Below are 20,786 nucleotides of genomic sequence, written 5' to 3'. Positions count from 1 at the left end.
ATCAGATCAGTTGTGGGGAATGTTCTAGCCTATTGATTTTGGTAAAATAAATAAATAAAAAAAAATTGGAAAACCTGGTTTCCTCTAAAATCGGTTCCATCAAGTGGCCAATTGGTGCTCCCTCAGGAAGCTCTCTGGCACCCCCTGCTGCTGCCTGTAAATGGCTAGCTGTAATGCACATACAAGCGAGTCGCATCCTACATGCATTTAACTTATGCGAATTCAACTATATGCGCTTGGCAAAAAAAAAAGAAAAACAAGAAGATACCTGTAAATAGTGTGGGCGATTCCACCCAATGAGCATATGCCCTGGAGTGAGTGTGAGATGGGAGACATGAATCTGCTGTTCCCTCAGTCTGTCTCAGTTCCCGCGTGCCTCTCATAGTGTGAGCATCTTGCCATGCTGAGTGTGCGTCTAGTGTTTAAAAATATGTATTTTTCATACAACATGGCCCCTAAACGCAAGCCAACTACTTAATCTGGTGCTCAACTGAAGAAACAGCGAGCTGTTCCAATGCTGGAGGAAAAACTGGCTGTGTTGGACTTACTGAGAGCCGGTATGTCGGTCTCCAGTGTGGTACATAAATATGGCCGCAACTAATCTACATCTGTGCCATCAAGATTCGAGAGAGAGAAATTCGTCAAGCCGTGGCATCAAGTGCTCCAGTAACTGCTAAGGTGACTAGCCAGGTGCGTGATAAGGCTTTAATGCCTTTTCAGTCTTCACTAAACTTACGACTGGAAGACATGAGCTACAAACGTATGCCTATCAATGCAACATGTTGCAAGAAAAGGCTCTTAGCTCCTACACGCTGTTCAAACCTCCTACCGAAGAGGGACAGCATTCTAATGAGAAGGAATTCAAAGCCAACCAAGGTTGGCTTAACAGTTTTAGGAACCGCTGCAACCTCAAAAACATGCAGACTACTGGTGAAGCTGCATCTACCAATGAAGAGGCAGCAAAAGCCTACCTTGAACAATTAAAGAAAATCATAGAAGAAAAGTGCTGTCTTCCAGAACAAGTTTTTAATGCTGACGAGACTGGGCTCTTCTGGAAAAAAATGCCCAATCGCACTTACATTTCAAAGTCAGAAAGACAAGACGCTGGCTTCAAAGCAGCTAAAGACCATGTGACTGTGTTTGTTGTGACAATGTGGCTGGGCATTTAATAAAGCTGGGCTTGCTCTACAGGGCTGCAAATCCCTGTGCCCTAAAAGGCAAGAACAGAAATCTCCTGCCTGTGTTCTGGTAATCAAATAAAAAGGCTTGGGTGACGGCAGCATTATTTCTGGATTGGTTCCACAAGAGTTTCATTCTGGAGGTCAAGCAGTACCTTGAAGAGAAAGGACTTGACTTTAAAGTGTTGCTGATTATAGACAATGTTCCTGGCCATCCTGTGGCGCTCCGATTTGCACATAATGACATTGAAGTCGTCTTTCTCCCCCTCCATACCACCTCCATCCTCCAATCTCTCAACCAAGACGTGATTCTCTGTTTCAAGGCCATGTACATGAGGCTTACGTTCTCACGGATACGTAGCGCTATGGATGCTGATTCCAACCTTAATCTGATGGAGTGTTGGAAGTCCTTCAACATTGCCGATTCGTTCGCTTATATTAAACAGGGAATGGATGCAATCAAGCCTGAAACAGTCAATGCGTGTTGGCAAAACCTTTGGAAAGAATGTGTGAATGATTTTAAGGGTTTCCCGACCATTGACAAAGAAGTGAAATATATTGTTCAGCTTGCCAGGCAAGTGGGTGGTGGTAGCTTCGTCGACGTCCTTGAGGAAGAAATTGAAGAATTAATTGAGAGCCATAGAGAAACATTGACTAGTGAAGAGTCAGAGGAACTGATAAAATCGTCTACAGAAGATGACGACGACTAACGGGAAGAGCCAGCAAGTTGGAATCTTCATAAATTTGCTGAAATGTTCCAAGCAGTGAAACACTTGAATGATTTTAATTTCTGAATACGATCCCTAAATGGAACGAAGCCTCAAAATCACACATAGTATTATGGACGATTTGAGACCATATCAAGAAATATTTGAGCAGCTCAAGAGACAACTGTGACAGTTGCCGATCACCATGGTTTTTCAAGGAAAAACAGCCAGCAGCAGATGAACCTATGCAATCAACTTCTCGAGCTGAACCAGAGCCAGCCACTTTGTCTACGACTTGTTCTCCATCACTTCCGTTTCCTGGATCAACATCAAGCCCTGATGACCCTCTGTAATTTAAAAATATAGTACTGTAAAATTATATTTCTCATATGTACTTTGTTATATACTGTGTACATTTATACATTACTGTACAGGGTTGTATACATAAAACCATGTACAGTATACTGTATTTTATGGGCAATTTAAAGATTTTCAAGGGTTATTTTGACTATACGTGATTTTCGCCTTGCGTGCTGACTTTAGAATCTAACCCCCGCGTAAGATGCAACTTCACTGTAGTTTCGCACTTAGCTGCTTATATAGACTGAGCTGTACACCTAGGTGGACTTGTGGGTGGGGGTGCTTTCCAGCTGCCCAAGATGGGCCCGCATTTGCACTTAAATAGTTGTCCAACACACCAAGACTGGCCTACATCAGCAATTATATGCACGACCCTAATTTGACTTGTATTTTATCTGAAAATTAAGTTTGGAAGAATCAGGAGACCAAACTGAAGCTGCTAATGAAGCACTCCCTTTGGCCTGCTTCTGAGTCAGGTGAGCAGACCATCTCTGTACATTTTGTCTCTGGAGAGATTCATTGCCCCTTCGGTTTTGGCTAACATCTCACATAAAAAGGAGAAGATCTTGGAGGACTCAGGGAAGGCTCTGAAGAGGAGTGTGGTCTCCTGCCACCAGGAGCCCGCTCTTCTGCTAAGTATATGGTGTTGAGGCTTAGACCTCTTCACTTGGTGCCATGGAGGCGAAAGACATTTCCTCTAGTACCAGTGGAGCAGGGAGATCCTGCAGCACTTTAAAGAAACATGGTGTCCGAAGGGCACCAGCACAGTCTGTTTCAGACTTAGCAACAGTGTCTTCATGCTAGGCTCCGTCAGTACCAACAAAATCAAAGCATGCGGCTTCAGAGCCAACCCACTCCAGACCAACAGTACTGCTCAAATCAGTTGCTACATCAGAACTGATCCAGTCAGTACAGTAGGAATTCCATTACTCCAGGGACTTGTCAGTGTTAGACAAGCCAGAGTCCGACTACGTGTGGGTAGTGATAGTCTCAGTACTGAGATCCCAGTCTTCTGATTACCAATGCTTCCTGATACCACAGGATTCTTCACCCCCGTGTCTCCCCACCACCACATTGAAGGACATTCAGGGGGATGAGGGAAGCATTCAGTGAATCTCCTCCTTATCAGTGTGGGGTTCTCCTCTGCATCATTATAGGAACCCATACTTTTGCAAGGACCCTCACTCACATCAAGGGTTGTGGGATCAGTCCTTGGTACTATCCTCTTGTTCCTGCAAGGGCTGCCTCTATGGTCATACTGGCATCGTTGGGTAGCATATTGTCAGCACTTTGACAGACTTCTAGCTCCACTGCACCAGGAGACTATGTTCACAATCTCCTCCATCAACCCCCTAACACCTTTGTTAGGACAGGACGCTAGGGTGGACAAAGTAGCTATCCCTCAAACCCCTATTTTGTCTTAGTCTCCAGATGATGCAGTCATGCCTCCACCACTATCGAAGGCTGGCTTTTTTTGTTTTTTTTTTTTTTTTTTTTTACTCAGTTTCAGAACCTTGTGAATTGGAGAAGCTGGCAAGTATAGAACCCAGATAGCAAAAGCTGGAAATTGATTTGATGCATTTGTTGTTCAAAAAAATGCCTTTCCTACCAAGATAAGCATGACTTTGTCTCTTATCTTGAGATCATCCTGGGGATCGGGGGCACAGATTGAAAGGCATACATCTCGACTAGCAGAGGAAGGCATCTTGTAACGATCCTAGGTTCAGGCCTCCTCTGGAGCAAACATTCTGACATTTTTATGTTGTACTTGTGGCAAACAAGTTTGTGGTGAATGCCCACCAATGGAACATCATTTCTGTGCTCGAACTGGGAAGGACCATTCATGGTTGGCCACTGATTGTCTGTCTGTCTTCAGAAAACCTGCTACATTTGTTTAGGGCTCTGGGGAGCTTGAGGACCATTGGGCACTTGGGTAACAATTTCAGACGTAGATGGCTTCCAGATACATGGGTTAGAAATAGGTGCTCCTTTTCTTCTTCACGTACTGCATGGCTGTCGTGTGGTCTTGACTATCTGCCCTGTGGAATTTTGGAAAACAAGTAGAAATGTTACGTAGACCAGCCTGATGGTTTTGAGCTCTAGGCCATTCATATGGTCAGACGCTTTATTTTGGTCAAAAGATAGATGACACTAAGGAGTTGCCTTGGACAGCTGTAGAAGCTGGCTCATGGGAAGTGCTATACAAACCAATGTGTGTGATCACTTCTGCTGCTTTAACTACCGGTACTTAATCTAAATCTGATGAAAAGTGTCTTAACATGTGCCACTCTGAAAAAATGGGGTCTCTTCTTTCTGTGGATTCTAGTTTAGCAAGTGATAACTTTCAGCTTCTGGTATTTCAAATTTCAAGCATTCTGGAAATGATGCGATCAGCTACATTTCTTTGGTGGCTGGTTTTATTGAGCCTTGTACTTTAGCCTTGTTCTCTATTCTAAGTGCTGAAATAGTATTGTTGAGTGTTCTCATTAAAAATTCTATTTATGGACCTTAACTCTTTGTGGTGGGGGGGGGGGGGTTTGCTTTTGGGTCAAGGCTTTGCATGCCATCTTTATTAAAATTTCTAAAAGGTGGTTTGGAAGATTTCATATTTTAACTGCTTTTTGTGTTTTTACTGCTCTTTGCTTTAACCTGTGAAATTAAATATTTATTCCTTGATGTAATCTGATTACTATCATGTGTATTGAGTGATTGACTGTTTCTGTAGAAACTTGTAGACAGATTCTTGCCTCCCAGGCATTTAAAATATATTGTTTTTTTTATAATTATCGGGGAAACTAAAAGCAAAGATAGGTAAACTCAGAAAATCCAAAACGGATGGGAGCTTTGATTATTCTATATCTAGCCAGGTGGATTCATGGGGAAACAGACACCACTTCATAACTTTCTTTTTGTTAAGAGCTTTAATTAAAATGTTACGTAATATGAATCCTAGTGCTCCAAAATAAATACTGGGACACAGCATGGTTTCCTCAGTTTGGAATAGCTAGGTCTGAAGAAACTTGTATAATACTTCCTTAGTTTGTTCAGTAATATGACGTGTACTACTTACTCTCGGGGCTTTATTGCACTTGTTCCTACGTCACTTTTAATCTCTCTTGCTTGGCTCGCAAGCCAAGCGAAGAGAAACTGAATCGAGATGTTTTGCAGTACACACCACCGCCACGAGGGTGCTTAATTTAATACAGTTTTCAGTAGACATGAGAGATTTTATTTCTAATTCTGAAATTATTGCTAGTAGTTAACCTTAACTTCATCCATGGATACTTCATCCTCTCTAGCAACTATTCTCTTTAAAAGCAGAACTGGAGATACTGAAATTTAGTGGTACCAAACATTGTGTATAGGATTCTTCCGTTTGAAAGAGTACATAATTCTATAAATGTGCTAGCATCCTATGTGCCCAGTGAAATCTGAATGTAATTTTATTGTTGCAGATGAACCCACACGGTCCCTGAGTGGTCTCATCTTGAAGAATAACGTGAAAGCGCATTTTCACAACTTTCCAAATGGAGTAACAGACTTCATCAAGAGTGAATGTCTAAACAACATTGGGGATTCCTCCCCATTAATTAGAGCAACTGTAGGTGAGTTTCCAGATACAAATTTTCTGTAATTGTTGGTAGTTCTTCCAGCTTGCTTGTTGCATTTCTTACCTCTGATGTATAAACAGGGAGTATCTGAGTTAGTTCTACATCTGTAACATACTGACATTATCTGCATGATCAGTCAGAGCTAAATTAAAGTGGTGTAAAAAGTATGATACTGTCAAAACGAATGTGTTTTGAATGCAACATACAGATGAGATTGAAATGCAGCTTAATATTGCATCTGTGTAAAGTTTTCTTTATCGGGCTCATGAGACATGTTCCCTTTTTATTTAAAGCTGAATTGAGAATTCAGGCTCGTAATTTTTGACATAAGTGTCATAGTTTAAGTCCAGAAGGGACCACTCAGTAGGTCCATTAGTATGACTTTCTGCATGTCATTGTCCCATTAAATTTTCACGCAACTATCCTTACATTAAGGCCAAAGGCTTCAGTTAGGCTAAAGCATTTCAGTCCTCAAAAGACTAAACCACATACCACAGGCATAAAACAGGAGAGAGCAAGGTGCCGTCAACTCTCAAGGTCCCTGCAGTGGGCTTGGTTTAATTTTGACTATGTGGGAGATGCCCAGATGATTCTAGGAGGTGCCCCAGGCTACAGACAGAGATGAAGAATACTGGTCTAAAATATATCTAGCCAGCTGCACATTGAGGGGAAAAAAAAATCCTTTCCGATTCACTGCTGGTGATTGGATAGAGAGCCCTGAAACATGAAGTTGCTTGTTCTACTGGTTACTAATTTCATAACTGTCCCTAAGCTTTCCATCCAAAATTTGGAATGAGGTGAATATAAGAACGGTCGTACTGGTTCAGACCAATGGTCCATCTAGCCCAGTATCCTGTCTACTGAGAGTGGTCAATGCCAGGTTCCCCAGAGGGAGTGAACCTAACAAGTAATAAGTGATCTCTCTCTCCTGCCATCCATCTCCACCCTCTGACAAAGGCTAGGGACACCATTCCTTACTCATCGTGGATAAAAGCCATTAATGGACTTAAGCTCCATGAATTTATCCAGTTCTCTTTTAAACGCTGTTGTAGTCCTAGCCTTCACAACCTCCTCAAGCAAGGAGTTCCACAAGTTGACTGTGCGCTGTGTGAAGAAGAACTTCCTTTGTTTTAAACCTGCTGCCTATTAATTTCATTTGGTGACCCCTAGTTCTTGTATTATGGGAATAAGTAAATAACTTTTCCTTATCCACTTTCTCCACAATCACTCCATAATTTTATATATACCTCTACCCTAATCCCCTGCCTTGATGTCCTTGCCTCTTTTCCAAAGCTGAAAAGTCTAGCCCTTTTAATCTTCCTCATATGGGACCTCTCCAACACGCCTAATCATTTAGTGCCGCCTTCTCTGAATCGTATTTCTAGTGCCAGTATATCTCTTTTGAGATGAGGTACCGAATCTGTATGCAATATTCAAGATGTGCATAATCATAGATTTTTTAAGGGGCAATAAGATATTCTGTCCTTTTCTGTATTGCCTTTTTATTACATTCCTAACGTCCTGTTTGCTTTGCCCGCCTCTGCAAGCAGTGGACGTCTTAGAGAACTATCCACAAATGAATCCAAGATCCGTGTTTCTGATTTGTGTAGCTTAATTTGCTCCTCGTATGTATGTATAGTTTGGGGTTTATTATTCCAATGTGCATACTTTACATTTAGTCCACATTATACTTTCATTTGCCATTTGTTGCTGAATCACTTACTTGTGAGATCTTTTGAAAAGGTTCTTCTCACATCTGCTTTGGTCTTAACTATCTTGAGCAGTTTAGTATTCATCTGCAAACTTTGCCACCTGACTTTTTTACCTCTTTCTCCAATCATTTTATGAAATAATTGAATAGAGAAGTGGTCCTATGACCTGACCCTGGGAACATCACTAGTACCCTCTCCCATCTGAGATTTTCCAATTAAATATCCTACCCTTTGTCCCCTATCTTTTTAACCAGTTCTCAATCCATGAAAGTACCTTCCCTTTTATCCCATGACAACTTAATTTACATAAGAGCCTTTGATGAGGGACTTTGTCAAAGGCTTTCTGGAAATCTAAGTACACTATGTCCACTGGATCCTCCTTGTCCGCACGTTTGTTGACCCCTTCAGAGAACTCTAGTAAGACACGATTTCCCTTTAGAGAAACCATGTGGATTATTGCCCAACAATTTGTGTTCTTCTGTGTGTCTGACAATTTTATTCTTAACTATTGTTTCTAACTCCCTGTTAGCAGCCCCTGGTCGCAAAGCTGACTTTTCAAAATCATATTTAACTTTCTGTTGACTACAGCAGTGAAACAACTTATGTCAACTGACATTTTGTAGCAGCATCGGTACATTTTTAACTATTCTAGTGAATTGTATTGTGGTAGAGACAACAGGGACAAATCAAGAGTAGGGCATCATTGTACTGTGGTGTACAAGTGCACAGAAAGTGACTGTTCCTGTTCTGAAGCACTTACAATGAAAAGGACAACAAATGAAACAGTGTGTGTGGTTTGTGGGTTTTTTGTTCTAGCCTTATTCTGTTGAACTCTTGTCTAACTTATTAATATTTTAAAACTTGTGTTATTTCTGTTATACTTCAAACAGTAGAAAGGTCACTCTTTGACCAAATTTAGTCCGTCTCCTGTCACAGAGAGTTTCTGAAAATAGAATATCGCTATTTGTGTCCTACTGGTGGGCTTTTTTGGAGGGTGAGGGGGGAATTTGTATCTATCCTCAATTAGTAATCAGTCAAGATTAGGTAGGTTTATTAGACACACAGCAAATTTCTCTGATCCCTCAAATCCATTTCTGTATGGATTCCTCTTCCCCTGCCGTCCCCGCCCCCCTCGCCCTGCATGTGGCCTTTTTTTTTTTTTCTTTTTTTTTAAGACTCGCTTTGTGTGTCTCCCATCTACCCCCCGCCCCTTCTGTTCTCCTGCTAAAAAGGTAGAGACAAGTTTCTGCATATCATCTGCTCTCAGTGCTTAGAAATGCCTAAGATTCTCTTTGCTGGCTCTTGTGTATCTCAAAGGAGTAATCAGTGGAGCTGGTTAAGGAGTGCATTTCAGCTCCTGCGTGGTCTGCTGTTTGTAGGTCACACTGGAAAAGAGAACCCCGTTGCTCCTTTCAAGTGGATTTACTTGTCTCCTGATGGAACTGTAGTAATGGGGTGAGACAAGGCATTATCTGTAGCACCCTGTCACTTACATTGCTGCAGCATTAAACACCTTCTGTTGGGGGATCGTGAGCACCTGGGCGGTATTCACTGGGTTAATGATATAATTGGAGGGATAGAAATGAAAGGAACAGGAAGCAAGGGAAAGCTCAGAAGGAAAGCTAGGAGGCTGAGCCTGGACTGAGGAGTGAAGGCTGTGAGGAAACCTTCCTTTTCTGTAAGCTTGCATTACACCGGGATAATTTTGTAAATACACACCTTGGTGATAGGGTAACAACCTGTGTGTTTGTGACCATGAGACTACATGAGCTGGCCAGGCAATGAAGTACACTGGGTAGTGACCGAGGAATGCTGTGACAAGGGATTTGGAGTGCTCCTGGATTTATAATGTAGTTATTTTTGTGAGTTGAAGGATTCTTGCAAAGATTCTTGGGCACATAACTCTGAAGCTACCTAGTTCTTTGTGTAGGCTAGAATGACACTCCTGAGTGCTGAGGCACCTACTTCAGCGCTGCTGTCCATCACAACCTCAATTGCAGGGTCCCCACAGATTCCTGCCAGTCACGGCCTGGCTCTTGGTGGGGACATTTGACACTAGCCAAACCTAGGAAGCCCATTGCTAAGCCATCACAGCCTGCACTGAGCAACCAGGCACCAATAATTGCCTAGGCTCCTATTGAACTTACTTATGGAGTTAGCCTGTGCTCCTCTAGCATCAGCAATAGTTCCCTTCCTTTAAAAAGAGAGAACATTGCACCATGAAGGTGGTACCAAAGAAGAAAAGATGCTGCTTCATTGGGTAATATGTTGTTGAGCCCTTCAGTGCTAAGCAGGCTGGAACAATGCCGTCTCCAACTCCTGGCATTGGAGCTATTGGAGCCAAACCAGTTGATCTTAGTCTCTAAGAGGTGGCTATACTAGAGAATCCATAGGATCCCTTCTGTCTCTGTGCTTGGCACTGGGCCTTCAGCTCAGATATTGGCTCCTCAGCTTACATGCTATTACCTCGTCACCCAGCCTGATCTATGAGATTACATTGTTCTGAGACTGGCCCAGAAATTCCTTTAGTGCACAGCTGCACAATTTTGTAAAATGGCAAGCGCCATATTAGTTCAAAGAAAACAGCTGAGGGCCGAACCCCCCCCGCCCCCCATTCCCATCAAAACACCCCCACCCCTCCCAGTGCTGCCCGCCCCACGGAAGCACACCCTCCTTCCCCAGCGCTGCCTCGGCGAAACAGTGGTATTGAAACTTGGTAATGTTATAGCGGGCCCCTAAGGTAGTATGATTAAGGTAAAAGAAAAATGTCTTTTTGCTAGAAGTAGAATAAGATCTTTCCCCCACTTTGTAATCAATTGCCCTGTTGAATGAATGAGGCGTGACCTGAGGAAGGCATAGAAGACAGTACCTCCAGACAGCTACAACCCTTGGGGAGGGGAGGGGAGCCAGACCAGATCAGTAGAACAGGTCAGCCACCAACTTGTAGCTCGACCCCCTGCTGCGTGCCGCCCGCTCTCCAGCTCACCTCCCCCCGCCCACACACACTCATTTTCTCAGTCCCCCCCGACTTGTCTGGCAAGAAGGAACTGAGGGTTGGAGGAGTGCGAAACTCCCCTTATAGCACGATATAGAGGCGCCGCTCCAGGGGTCGCAGCGGGGCTCCCCCACTACAGGTACTGCTAAGGGAAAAATCTCTGGCACCAGTGCACTTGACAAGCACGCACACCTACTGTGGAATACACCTGAGCAACACATCTTGAAGAACGCCAGTTACGGAACAGGTAACTGTCCTTTCTTCAGCCCATCTGTCCTAGGCCTCCAGAAACATCACTGACCCCTGAGATGCTTAAACACACCCATCTCCCAGAACTACACCCAAAAGGTGTGAAGCTTTTGGTTTACAGTCACTCTCTCAGGCATGTAGGTGAAGTAGTCAACATACAAACTTTTCACAATCTAACAGCTTTTGCTCTTTTATACCTAATCACATGAAGCATAAGATAAACATCTGAAACTGCAATGTCTCTCACATTTTAGCTAACTCTTTTGTTGTGAGTCATGGATGTGCCATTAGTGTTCAGGTAGGCAGAATGTCCCCTGTCTCTTGCAGGCTGTTACATGGTGAGTAGTCTGTCCTTTATGTCCTGGAGAAGGTCTCCAAGCAGACCTGCCTCTGCCCTTTTAAAACCTTCAGCCCCCTGTACTAGGTGACACCCTTGTCAGTTTCCCCATATGAGCACAAACCCATGTCGGGTAACGCTTTCCCACGGCTAAACTAGTTATTTTGAGCCAGGATCAATCCTTTGTTGGACAGATTTCCAACAACTGAGGAATTGTCAGCTATCATCTGTTGTTCTTTTGCCACCAACCTGTAGAATTTTCTGCCTAATACGGAGGCAAACCAAGCATAGAGAAGAGAAAAGACTGCACAAAATGGAATTTTCAGTCTCCTACAGATGTGTAGGATTCATAATTAATAAATTGTATAAGTATTACCAATTCATCACAAAACTGAGTCAGCCTACCAAGTTAGTTTTGAGGCTGATAGGTCACAGGACATCCCCAACTTTTTTCTACTCATATAACTGTTTACATATGAAGCCATTACGTCAGGGGTTGACTCAGCAGCACACCCCAAATGCAGGCAGGTTGAGCAGGCTAACTGTTCTACACCAGCTTCTGCAACTACTAGTGGGAAATCAAGAACGTTTTATATTAAAAGGAGTCAATTCATTTTGAGTGCCTTAAACACCACCTGCTCCTACAGATGCCTCCAATGTGGGCAGGGGAAGGCATTACCGAGAACTACACATACATGGCAGTTGTGATATCAGGGAGGCAAAGCTCTACATGTGCCTTCTGGAACTCAGGGCAGTTAGCTGGGACCTGAACCTTTCTATCACTAAATCAACACCAAATGATACGGGTTCTGTTGGGCATCACCATGGCCATGTAGTACATAAGCAAGAAGGGATCTACTTCCCACCCATCTGTACAAAAGCAGAGAAACTCTGGTATTGGTGCACCAAACACCAGATCCACTCCATAATTACATCTTGTTGAGACCAATGTGTAATCAGACTTCCTGAGCAGGAGAAAGCAGGATCCAAATTAGTGGTCCATGCAACCTTCAGGAGACTGGAAACATGAAAGTGAGTGTCTGCTACCCGAGGAAACATGAAGTGCTTTTTATGCTGCAGAAGAGCAGGCAAGGACAAGAAGTCATTTGATTTCTTCTGGACTTGAGCAAAGGCTTACTGTGTACCTTTCCTTAATCTCACTCTTTCTCACAGTGCTAAAGGAAATCAAGAAACACCAGTAGCTATTCTAGTGTTCCCAGTGTGGCTGGCCCCAGAGTTGGTATACTGAGCTCTTGCTGCTCTCCCTGCAACTTCCTTTCCCATTTCCACAATCTCTAGACCTTTTATTTCTGTGGAATAGTTGGGCACTTCACTGCTACCTAGAAAAACTCCCATCTGTTGGCCTGGATAATCTGAGAGAATGCAAGAAAGCTTCCTCCAGTTCAGAAAAGTTTTATCTTCAAAAATGGAAGAGCTTCTCTGTGTGGTCCAGCAACAAGTATCTTTTCCTGCCCATAGGGGGAATCCCTGCTATATTGGAAAACTTGTGACCAGTCGTTGAGGTATAACTAGTATCTCTGTAAAAGTACAACTCATGGCTATCTCAGCTGATTATGAGCATGTGCAGTGCAAAATGGATTTTTTCCCCCTCATCCTACAATAGTCAGATTCTTATAAGGGCTTAGTAAATGCTTTTCCTCAGAAGGAAACCATTTCCCTTCTGGGATTTATATTTGGAGCTTTCCAAGCTAATGGGACTTCCCTTTTAAATCTTTCAAGGGTGCCTTCCTAAAGCTCATGTCCCTTAAGACAACATTCTGGATAGTGGTTGCATCAGCAAGAAGTGTTTAAATTCCAGAGTTTAATGGTGCTCCTCCCTGCATTGTAGTGTAAATAGGCAAATTGATGCTTAGATCTCATCTTAGCTTCTTGATTGAAGCGGTATAAGACTTCACTATAGCCGGTGTATTCAACTCTGTATAAGAACAGGAAGTATATCTTCACAATCTAGATCATCTCAACCTATTTACCATTGTGGGCCACGTAGCAGCTCTGTGTTATGCGGGTTGCATCTATGCAACATACTCTCTCTCTCTCTCTCTCTCTCTGTATGGCCCTGAGGATGTCATATGGGCTGCAGCTGTGTGCTGATTGGGCTGCAAGTGGTCTGCGGGTTGAGAACCACTAAGCTAGATGTTTAAAAGGTAAAATGCCTTTACCGACAAAAGAACACAGCTCTTTGTAAATAACCTCTCCTTCATGCTAACAAACCCTGTGGATGCACAGCTCAATGCAGGAAAGAGTGTGGAAGTGCAACAGAATTTTTATGCTTGCCGAAGCAGCTGGCCTACCCTGACCTACTGCATTTTCCTCGGGTCTTTAATTGACGTGATATATGTGCACATTCTGAGGGGTTATGGGTGGGATTGAACTACAGATGTTTGTGTGCTGTGTGTAATACTCCAAAGGCTATTTTTGCGACTTGTCTTACTGCCATTGGACTAGACTAGTTGCCATCTTCCAGTTTTGTTTTGTGCTGAAAGGTCATGTTAAATTATATTTTCTTATTTTGTAATTTTTGTATGTAAGCTTGGTGACATGTATAATGCATATTCTGCACCAAATTAGATTGTGTAACTTTGTATACCATCTTTGTTCCTTTTGGAGTTTAGAAGCCTTTGTTTACTTTGTCCCATTGTTACCAAGAGTAATTTGGGTTATGCTAAAAACTGACGAGTTGAGTATCTTGAGAATGCTTTTAAAAGTGACTAAGAGTCCTGTGGCACCGTATAGCCTAACAGACGTATTGGAGCATAAGTTTTCATGGGTGAATACCCAAATATTGACCCATGAAAACTTATGCTCCAATACGTCTGTTAGGCTATACGGTGCCACAGGACTCTTAGTCGCTTTTTACAGATTCAGACTAACACGGTTACCCCTCTGATACTTGAATGCTTTGCTTTGTCACTGTTGTAGGCAGGTATCAGAGGGGTAGCCTTGTTAGTCTGGATCTGTAAAAGCAGCAAAGAATCCTGTGGCACCTTATAGACTAACAGACGTATTGGAGCATGAGCTTTCGTGGGTGAATAGCCACTTCGTCAGAATGGGTATTCACACGCGAAAGCTCATGCTCCAAAACGTCTGTTAGTCTAAGGTGCCACAGGATTCTTTGCTGCTGTTGTAGGCAGAAATTCCTTAATTGTGAGAGCACTACAATATTTTATTTTTTTGAGGAGAAAAGGGAGACAAGATGCTTCCTGTTTGAACTGTGGCCTGAAACTCTTACAAGATTAAAAAAAATGCATTTAGGTGCTGAATCTGTTTCTCTCTATTATTTATTTATTTATTTATTTATTTTTAAAATAAACTCCTCCTCCAAAATTAACCCCTCGTGCCACAATCTTTCTTGGAGGCCATCTGCAAAGACTAGCAAAATATTTAGAGGATGTCAGTGCTTCAACAGTTTACCGTTCTACCCCTCACTTCCAAAATAGAGAGTGGCAGAATTTGTTTGCTTAGGGCTGCTTTAGTTTTAAATAAACTGACAAAATCAGCATACCTTCATGGATCTTTTGAAAAGTTCCGTTCTACAACTTTCAGCAAGAAAACTAGTAAGTATAACACTCGAAATGTAGCTTACAGTAATATCAAAGAACTGTGTTCTCCTACTGTTTCAAATGAATGTGTGGTTTGATTTATCTTAATCAGCAGAGATGCTTGCTACAAATATTTTAAAAGTGCTAGGTTTTAAACATTTTCTCTCTTAAAGAGAAATTGCTGCTACAATTGCTTGAAAATCTAACTCAGTCCTGGGAATTTGTGAAATTTTGTGATTTGTTTTGTCTGTATGTATGCTATATAACTGATTTATCTATATATCTAATTTTTTTTTTAAATTATGGGGATTCTGACAATTAATGAGCAATGTCACCAGCATGGTTTTCTAAATGCAGACTGAACAAATTACCTTTTCTCGTACCCCTTTGGAGTAGATCTGTTTCAAAGGAAATTTGCTAAAGTTTCTATTCTAGGAAAGACTTTTAAAACCTAGCTAGGTAAATGGAATATGCAATTATGGAAAGAGTAACTTAGTTTTTCTTTTCTATATTAAGATAATTCTTCAGCGTAGCTACTTCTCATATTTATGAATGAAAGTGCTTTAGGGCATTGGCCTGCTAAACCCAGGGTTGTGCGTTCAATCCTTGAGGGGGCCATTTAGGGATTTGGGGCAAAAATCTGTCTGGAGATTGGCCCTGCTTTGAGCAGGGGTTTGGACTAGATGACCTGAGGTCCCTTCCAATCCTGATATTCTATGATTTCATGCATATTATTATAGTTGATGGAGGCAAATAAGATTTAAGAAGGCTTATATGAGCTGTGCTTCCATAGAAAAGCTAGCTTATACTACTTGATCAAGGCTGAGGTCAAAGCTCGTGTATATGAATACTTTTTTGCACCCTGCATAGTTCAGTGTCTGGGCATCTTGTTCAGTACCCTACCACCCTGGATGAAAGGGCATCCATCACTTCCGTGTGCAGCTCTCAAAACTATTTAGCTGCTTAAGATCTTTCTGTAGCTAGACAGACTTGAAAGTTCCACCAAGTGTAAATTGCTTGCTTTTTATTTCTTACTCTGTTGGTTTCCTGTGGATGAGACATCCTTTATTGGCATCTCCATGCCCTGAGAAGCTTTAAACAGGCTGCTGTTTAAATCTATGAACAGGCTGCTGTCATAACTGCTGTGAAATCTGGTTTTCAGCTGTTGAGGCTCATCTTCTAATGCTGACAGTCTTGGCTGTAGTAGGTTCTACGGTAAGGTTTCCTCTTCATGAAATCGTTTGCGCTCTACAGCTGAAAGATTTTCTGTAGCTATGAGTGCTCCTCTCTCAACCTTTGTTCTTTCTTGGGAAAGGCTAAAAGATACAACAGGCATGAGATTCCGGCCTAAAGACACCCTTCATGATAACATGATTATCATGAAGCGAGTTTGACCCAGTTGCCTCCTCAAAGTAAGAACTTTTCCCTGTAACAGGGTACACTGGCCCTTCAAAGACAGGCCTAAGACTAGGATTCTGTTGCTGCCTCAATCCAGGACAAAAAGTATTCTGGGGGTTGTAGTTCTCAGATTGATGGGCTCTATAGCAAAGAGTGCTGGGAAAGTAGTCTGGGCTATAGACAAGTTCTCTTTTCTTACAAGAAGGAGCAAATTGGAGGTATTAGCAGGGCCGGTTCCAGGCACCAGCAAAGGAAGCAAGTGCTTGGGGCGGCATGTCCGGGTCTTCGGCAGCAAGTTGGTGGCGGGTCCCTCCCTTCCTCTTGAAGGAAAGAACCTGCTGCCGAAGAATGAAGAGAAGAATGGTAGAGCTGCTGCCAAGAATACTTTTTGTTTTTGGCTTTGCTGCTTGGGATGGCAAAAAAGCTGGAGCCGGCCCTGGATATTAGAAGCCAGCTGATGTTCTGGGCAAGACCTGTAGTGCAGCTCTTAACAGAGGGAGTTGGGGAAAGAATTCAAGAGGGACTTGGGGGATTGTTTGGGAGAAAGAAAGGCATAAGAGATGGCTCTGAGAAGAGTAAAGTGAGAAAATTACTTCATGGTTTACTTCAGGGTCTTAGGGGAGCGGCTCCCCTATGCATCAGTAGTGCAGCTTAGAGGGGTTGTTTAATGCTCTTGTATCAAGACTAACGGATTAGTTGTTGACTTTGCAAGGGGAGAAACTCTTTTTCCTGCACTGCTGAGGAGAAGCTGTGGCTCAAAGCAGAACTAGATGAAGGCTTTTTGTTGGGCTCTGAACTTTTAATCTTTTGATGGAGAGGAGTTTGTAGTTTGGCCATAAGACTACTTGCCCATGTTGAATTGAAGGAGATGGTTGATCACTGAGGAAAGTGAGGCACAGTTGCACCCCTGATGGGTAGGCAACCTTCTTTTCTGTCTTTTGTTTCTACTCTTTTATATTAGGTCAAAAGGATTCTAGCAGTGCTGTGACTGAAGGAGTAGAAAAGAAACTCTCATCATTGCCTGCTACTGTCTATTCTCTTTCTCTTCATAAAGAGAAATCTAGAAAGCTAAATATTTTTCACCTCCTCAGTTTTTTCACCACTAGAATAAGTGGGATGGGAGCTATTACTTAAACCTTTAGAGAAAGTAAAATTCCATGAGAAGCTCAAATGCTTGGGATGAAAATCTCTATAAAGGTGTCTGAACGTTAATTTGCACAGTCACGCTGTTCATTATTCTTTGAGCCTACATACTAAAGATTTGAAACAAATTGTAGCTATTTTCCGCCACATCTGAGGCAATAAAAACTGACCAAAAGGTTGGCAAAACCACTAAATTACTTTCCTAAAGACGACTAGTGGAAGCATTTTAATCATACACAAGCGACACTGAGATTCAATCCACTGTCGCTGTGAATAACCTTTGTCAGTAGGTTAGAGGCCTTAAATAGGCTCTTGTATGCACACCTTGTATGCCAGCCAGCTCATGGCTACTTTTAAGATTTCTGGGGGAAACTTTTTTTTTTGGAAGAGCACCTGCATATGACAGTTGCTGAACTTGCAGAGTAAGAAGTCCCTCTCCTCTGTAAACCAGTAATGAAAGAACTTTGCTTTAGACAGACCTTTTTAAGGATCTTCATTCTTCAAGAGCCTATAAGAATTTCAGAAGGAGATAAGTCCCACTCCACAGCCAATTTTCTTTCCAAAACTTTCACCACCTCAGACTACGACATGGTTTCCTTCCCCAGTCTGTTCAGAAAAACACAGGGAGGAGATCTCATCATTTTGTTCAACTTATGCATCCACATCACATCAGGTGGGTGAATTCTAAATTCAATTTGGAGAGACCTCTCTGAAATTTAAATCCCTACCCAGGAGATGTAGAGCACTAGATTCCTTCATTAAAAACCAACTCAATAAAACAGTTGGTCATTCAGAAATTCGTGGAGTGCCTTCTTCAAACTGGGACAACAGAGCATGTCTCTTCCTATGAACACTCATTTGATCTTCTACACAGTACCAAAATGGTCCGGAGGGAGACAGAACAGTATTTGGTCTTAAAGCTCTTGTACAGTGTTTGAGGATGTTCAAATTTATATTGAAGACTCCTGGAAATTGAGAACTGATTTAAAATTGAACTGTTGGGGATGCTAGTGTTTGTCTCCTCACCTGTGTTCAAGAATATATATGCTGACTAGTGATAGCAATAGTTGGAATGCTAGTGTAGAAAAGGTACTGGCAGCCATCAGTGTACTGTGTCATATAGCTCTTCTGTGAGCAGTGTTTGATGTCATGATCCATAAAATGTTGTTCACCTTTTGTCCTGCTTATTCATAGTGCTTACACTGTTGCTATAGTTAGTGGTGCTCAACCGGTGGTGGGAAACTTATGGCAAGAAGCCTAGTATTGGCACATCTATATTTGGGTTCTACTTTCTATTGGGGTTTTGTATTTTTCATTTCTATGTTGATGAACCAAATTTCTTAAACCAAGTTACAGCAGAGCACTACTCAAGCTCTTGCATTTGGTTTGAAGGAGGTTTTGTGGTGTCATAGTATACTTTCCTCAATCTGAACCTTAGAGTCCAAAAATGAGATACTAGCATGAAATCCTCTAAGCTTAATTACCAGCTTAGATCTGATACGCTGCCACCAATCAGGACTCTGAGGTGCCTGATAAACTCTGGTCTCCCCAAAACCTTCCCTGGGGACCCCCAAGATCCAGACCCCCTGGATCTTAATACAAGGAAAGTAAACTCTTTCCCTCACTAGTGCCTCTCCTAGGCTTTCCCTCCCTGGGTTACCCTAGAAGATCACTGGGATTCAACTCCTTGAATCTTAAAACAGAGGCTTCCACCTCCCCAGAGGCAATACAGATTCAAGCTCCGTGAATCTAAACAAAGGGATTCCCCTTTTCCCCCTCCCTTCTTTCTCCCTATCTCCCACCACTTCCCTGGTAAGTACAGACTCATTCCTTGAGCCTCAACAGGAGAAAAAATCAAACAGGTCTTAAAAAGCAAAACTTTTAATAAAAGAAAGAAAAAAATGTAAAGTCAATCTCTGTAATACAAGATGGTAATATTACAGGGTCTTTCAGCTTATAGACAATGGAGAAAAAGCCTTCTCCAGCAAAATACAATTTAAAATACTTCAGCAAAATACACATCTAAAATAAAGAAAGTTGCAAATTTAAAACAATCAAAAGACTAACCGCCTTTTCTACTCAATACTCACTATTCTGAATATATAAGAGACTGTAGCAGGGAGATTGGCAAGAAACCTGTTGCACACTCTAGTCCCTTCCAGGACTCAGAGAGAACAAGCACAGAACAAAAGACACCCACAAGCTTCCCTCCACCCAGATTTGAAAGTATCTTGTTTCCTGATTGGTCCTCTGGTCAGGTGTTGCAGGTCACTGTTTGTTAACCCTTTACAGGTGAAAGAGACATTAACCCGTAGCTATCTGTTTATGACAGTGGGCTAGCAGGGCGAGGGGAGGTGACCCAGTTTTTTGTTGTTGATTGACAGGTCTGAACTACCTGCTTGGGAACAGGCGGGAACAGTCAGTCAGCTCAGCTGGATTCCCAGTCAATTCTAATAGGAGAGAGGCTATCTAGTAACTTCCTTTGTAATAAAATTTCCTCCTTCAATATTTGTCCACTCTTAACAAAAAGCAAACTTAAATAACTAGTAGTTATTTGGGCAATTGTACTGGGGAGGTGAGGGTGTTTACAAAACTGTATCCTGCTAAACCTGCATTTCTTAAGAGAATCTCACTTTTTTCATTCTTTTCCTTTTAACACTTCCAAGGCATTCTGATTACAACCATTGCCTCTAAGGGGGAATTGCAGAATTGGCCTGAACTCTTACCAAAGCTTTGCAGCCTCTTGGATTCTGAAGACTACAATACCTGTGAGGTGAGGAGTTTTGTTTCAAATACAAATGTAGAGGAAAATGTCATATTTCATATGCTTGTGGTCTATCTTGAGCAGTGTTTCCCAAACCATAGGTCCCCATGCATCAGTGGGTTGCAGGAAGGGTCTAGGTTGGTTGCATGTGCTCCAGAAGCACTTTCTGTGGGGAACAGAATCCAGACAGTAGTAGCACAGAGGAAGCAGCTGGGCCAGTGGCCAGTCAGCAGTCTGTCCCTTGGGTTCTCATTTCCACTAGGCAGCAGACAGCCGGGTAGTGGCAGCTGTTGCAGCACAGAGGAAGCTGACAGTGCCAGTGAGTGAGCAGTCAGCAGCCTGGTGATGATTGGGGCTGGGCTGCAGGAGGGGACAGGTTTTAGAGAGCAAGAGTAAAGGGGTGGAGCTGGGCTGGGGAGAGGCATGGGGAATGAGAAAGGGAAGAGATGTGAGAAATGGAGCTAGGGAGCTGAAAAAGGGAATGTGTGTGAGGGATTGGGGTAGTGGTTGGTTCCCCCCTAAAAAGAATATACAGTTAGTGAGTCACCTTAGTGAAAAGTTTGGGAACCATTTCTCTAACACTGAGGCCTGGTCTACACTACGCGTTTAAATCGATTTAAAGAGCGTTAAATCGATTTAAGGCTGTACCCGTCCACACTACAACGCCCTTTATATCGATATAAAGGGCTCTTTAAATCGATTTCTGTACTCCACCCTGACGAGAGGAGTAGCGCTAAATTCGATATTAACATATCGGATTACGGTTAGTGTG

At 42.4% G+C, this 20,786-nt stretch overlaps 1 protein-coding gene across 8 annotated transcripts in view; it reads left to right on the top strand.

Annotated features, from left to right (window-relative positions):
• TNPO1 (transportin 1) overlaps nucleotides 1–20,786 on the top strand; it is a 179,205-nt gene that overhangs the window by 50,886 nt on the left and 107,533 nt on the right. For all 8 annotated transcript variants that reach the window (XR_012656094.1, XM_032771660.2, XM_032771656.2 and 5 more), the window contains exons 4-5: nucleotides 5,701–5,850; nucleotides 19,917–20,023. Coding sequence is in view for 7 of the 8 variants with exons in the window: in XM_032771660.2 (XP_032627551.1) it covers nucleotides 5,701–5,850; nucleotides 19,917–20,023 (257 nt within the window). In the remaining variant the exon portion in view is untranslated. The remainder of the gene's footprint in view (nucleotides 1–5,700; nucleotides 5,851–19,916; nucleotides 20,024–20,786) is intronic.

The sequence above is a fragment of the Chelonoidis abingdonii genome, chromosome 6, assembly GCF_003597395.2.
Source record: "Chelonoidis abingdonii isolate Lonesome George chromosome 6, CheloAbing_2.0, whole genome shotgun sequence".
Taxonomy (NCBI): Eukaryota; Metazoa; Chordata; order Testudines; family Testudinidae; genus Chelonoidis; species Chelonoidis abingdonii.
This window is presented reverse-complemented; position numbering and strand designations above follow the sequence as displayed.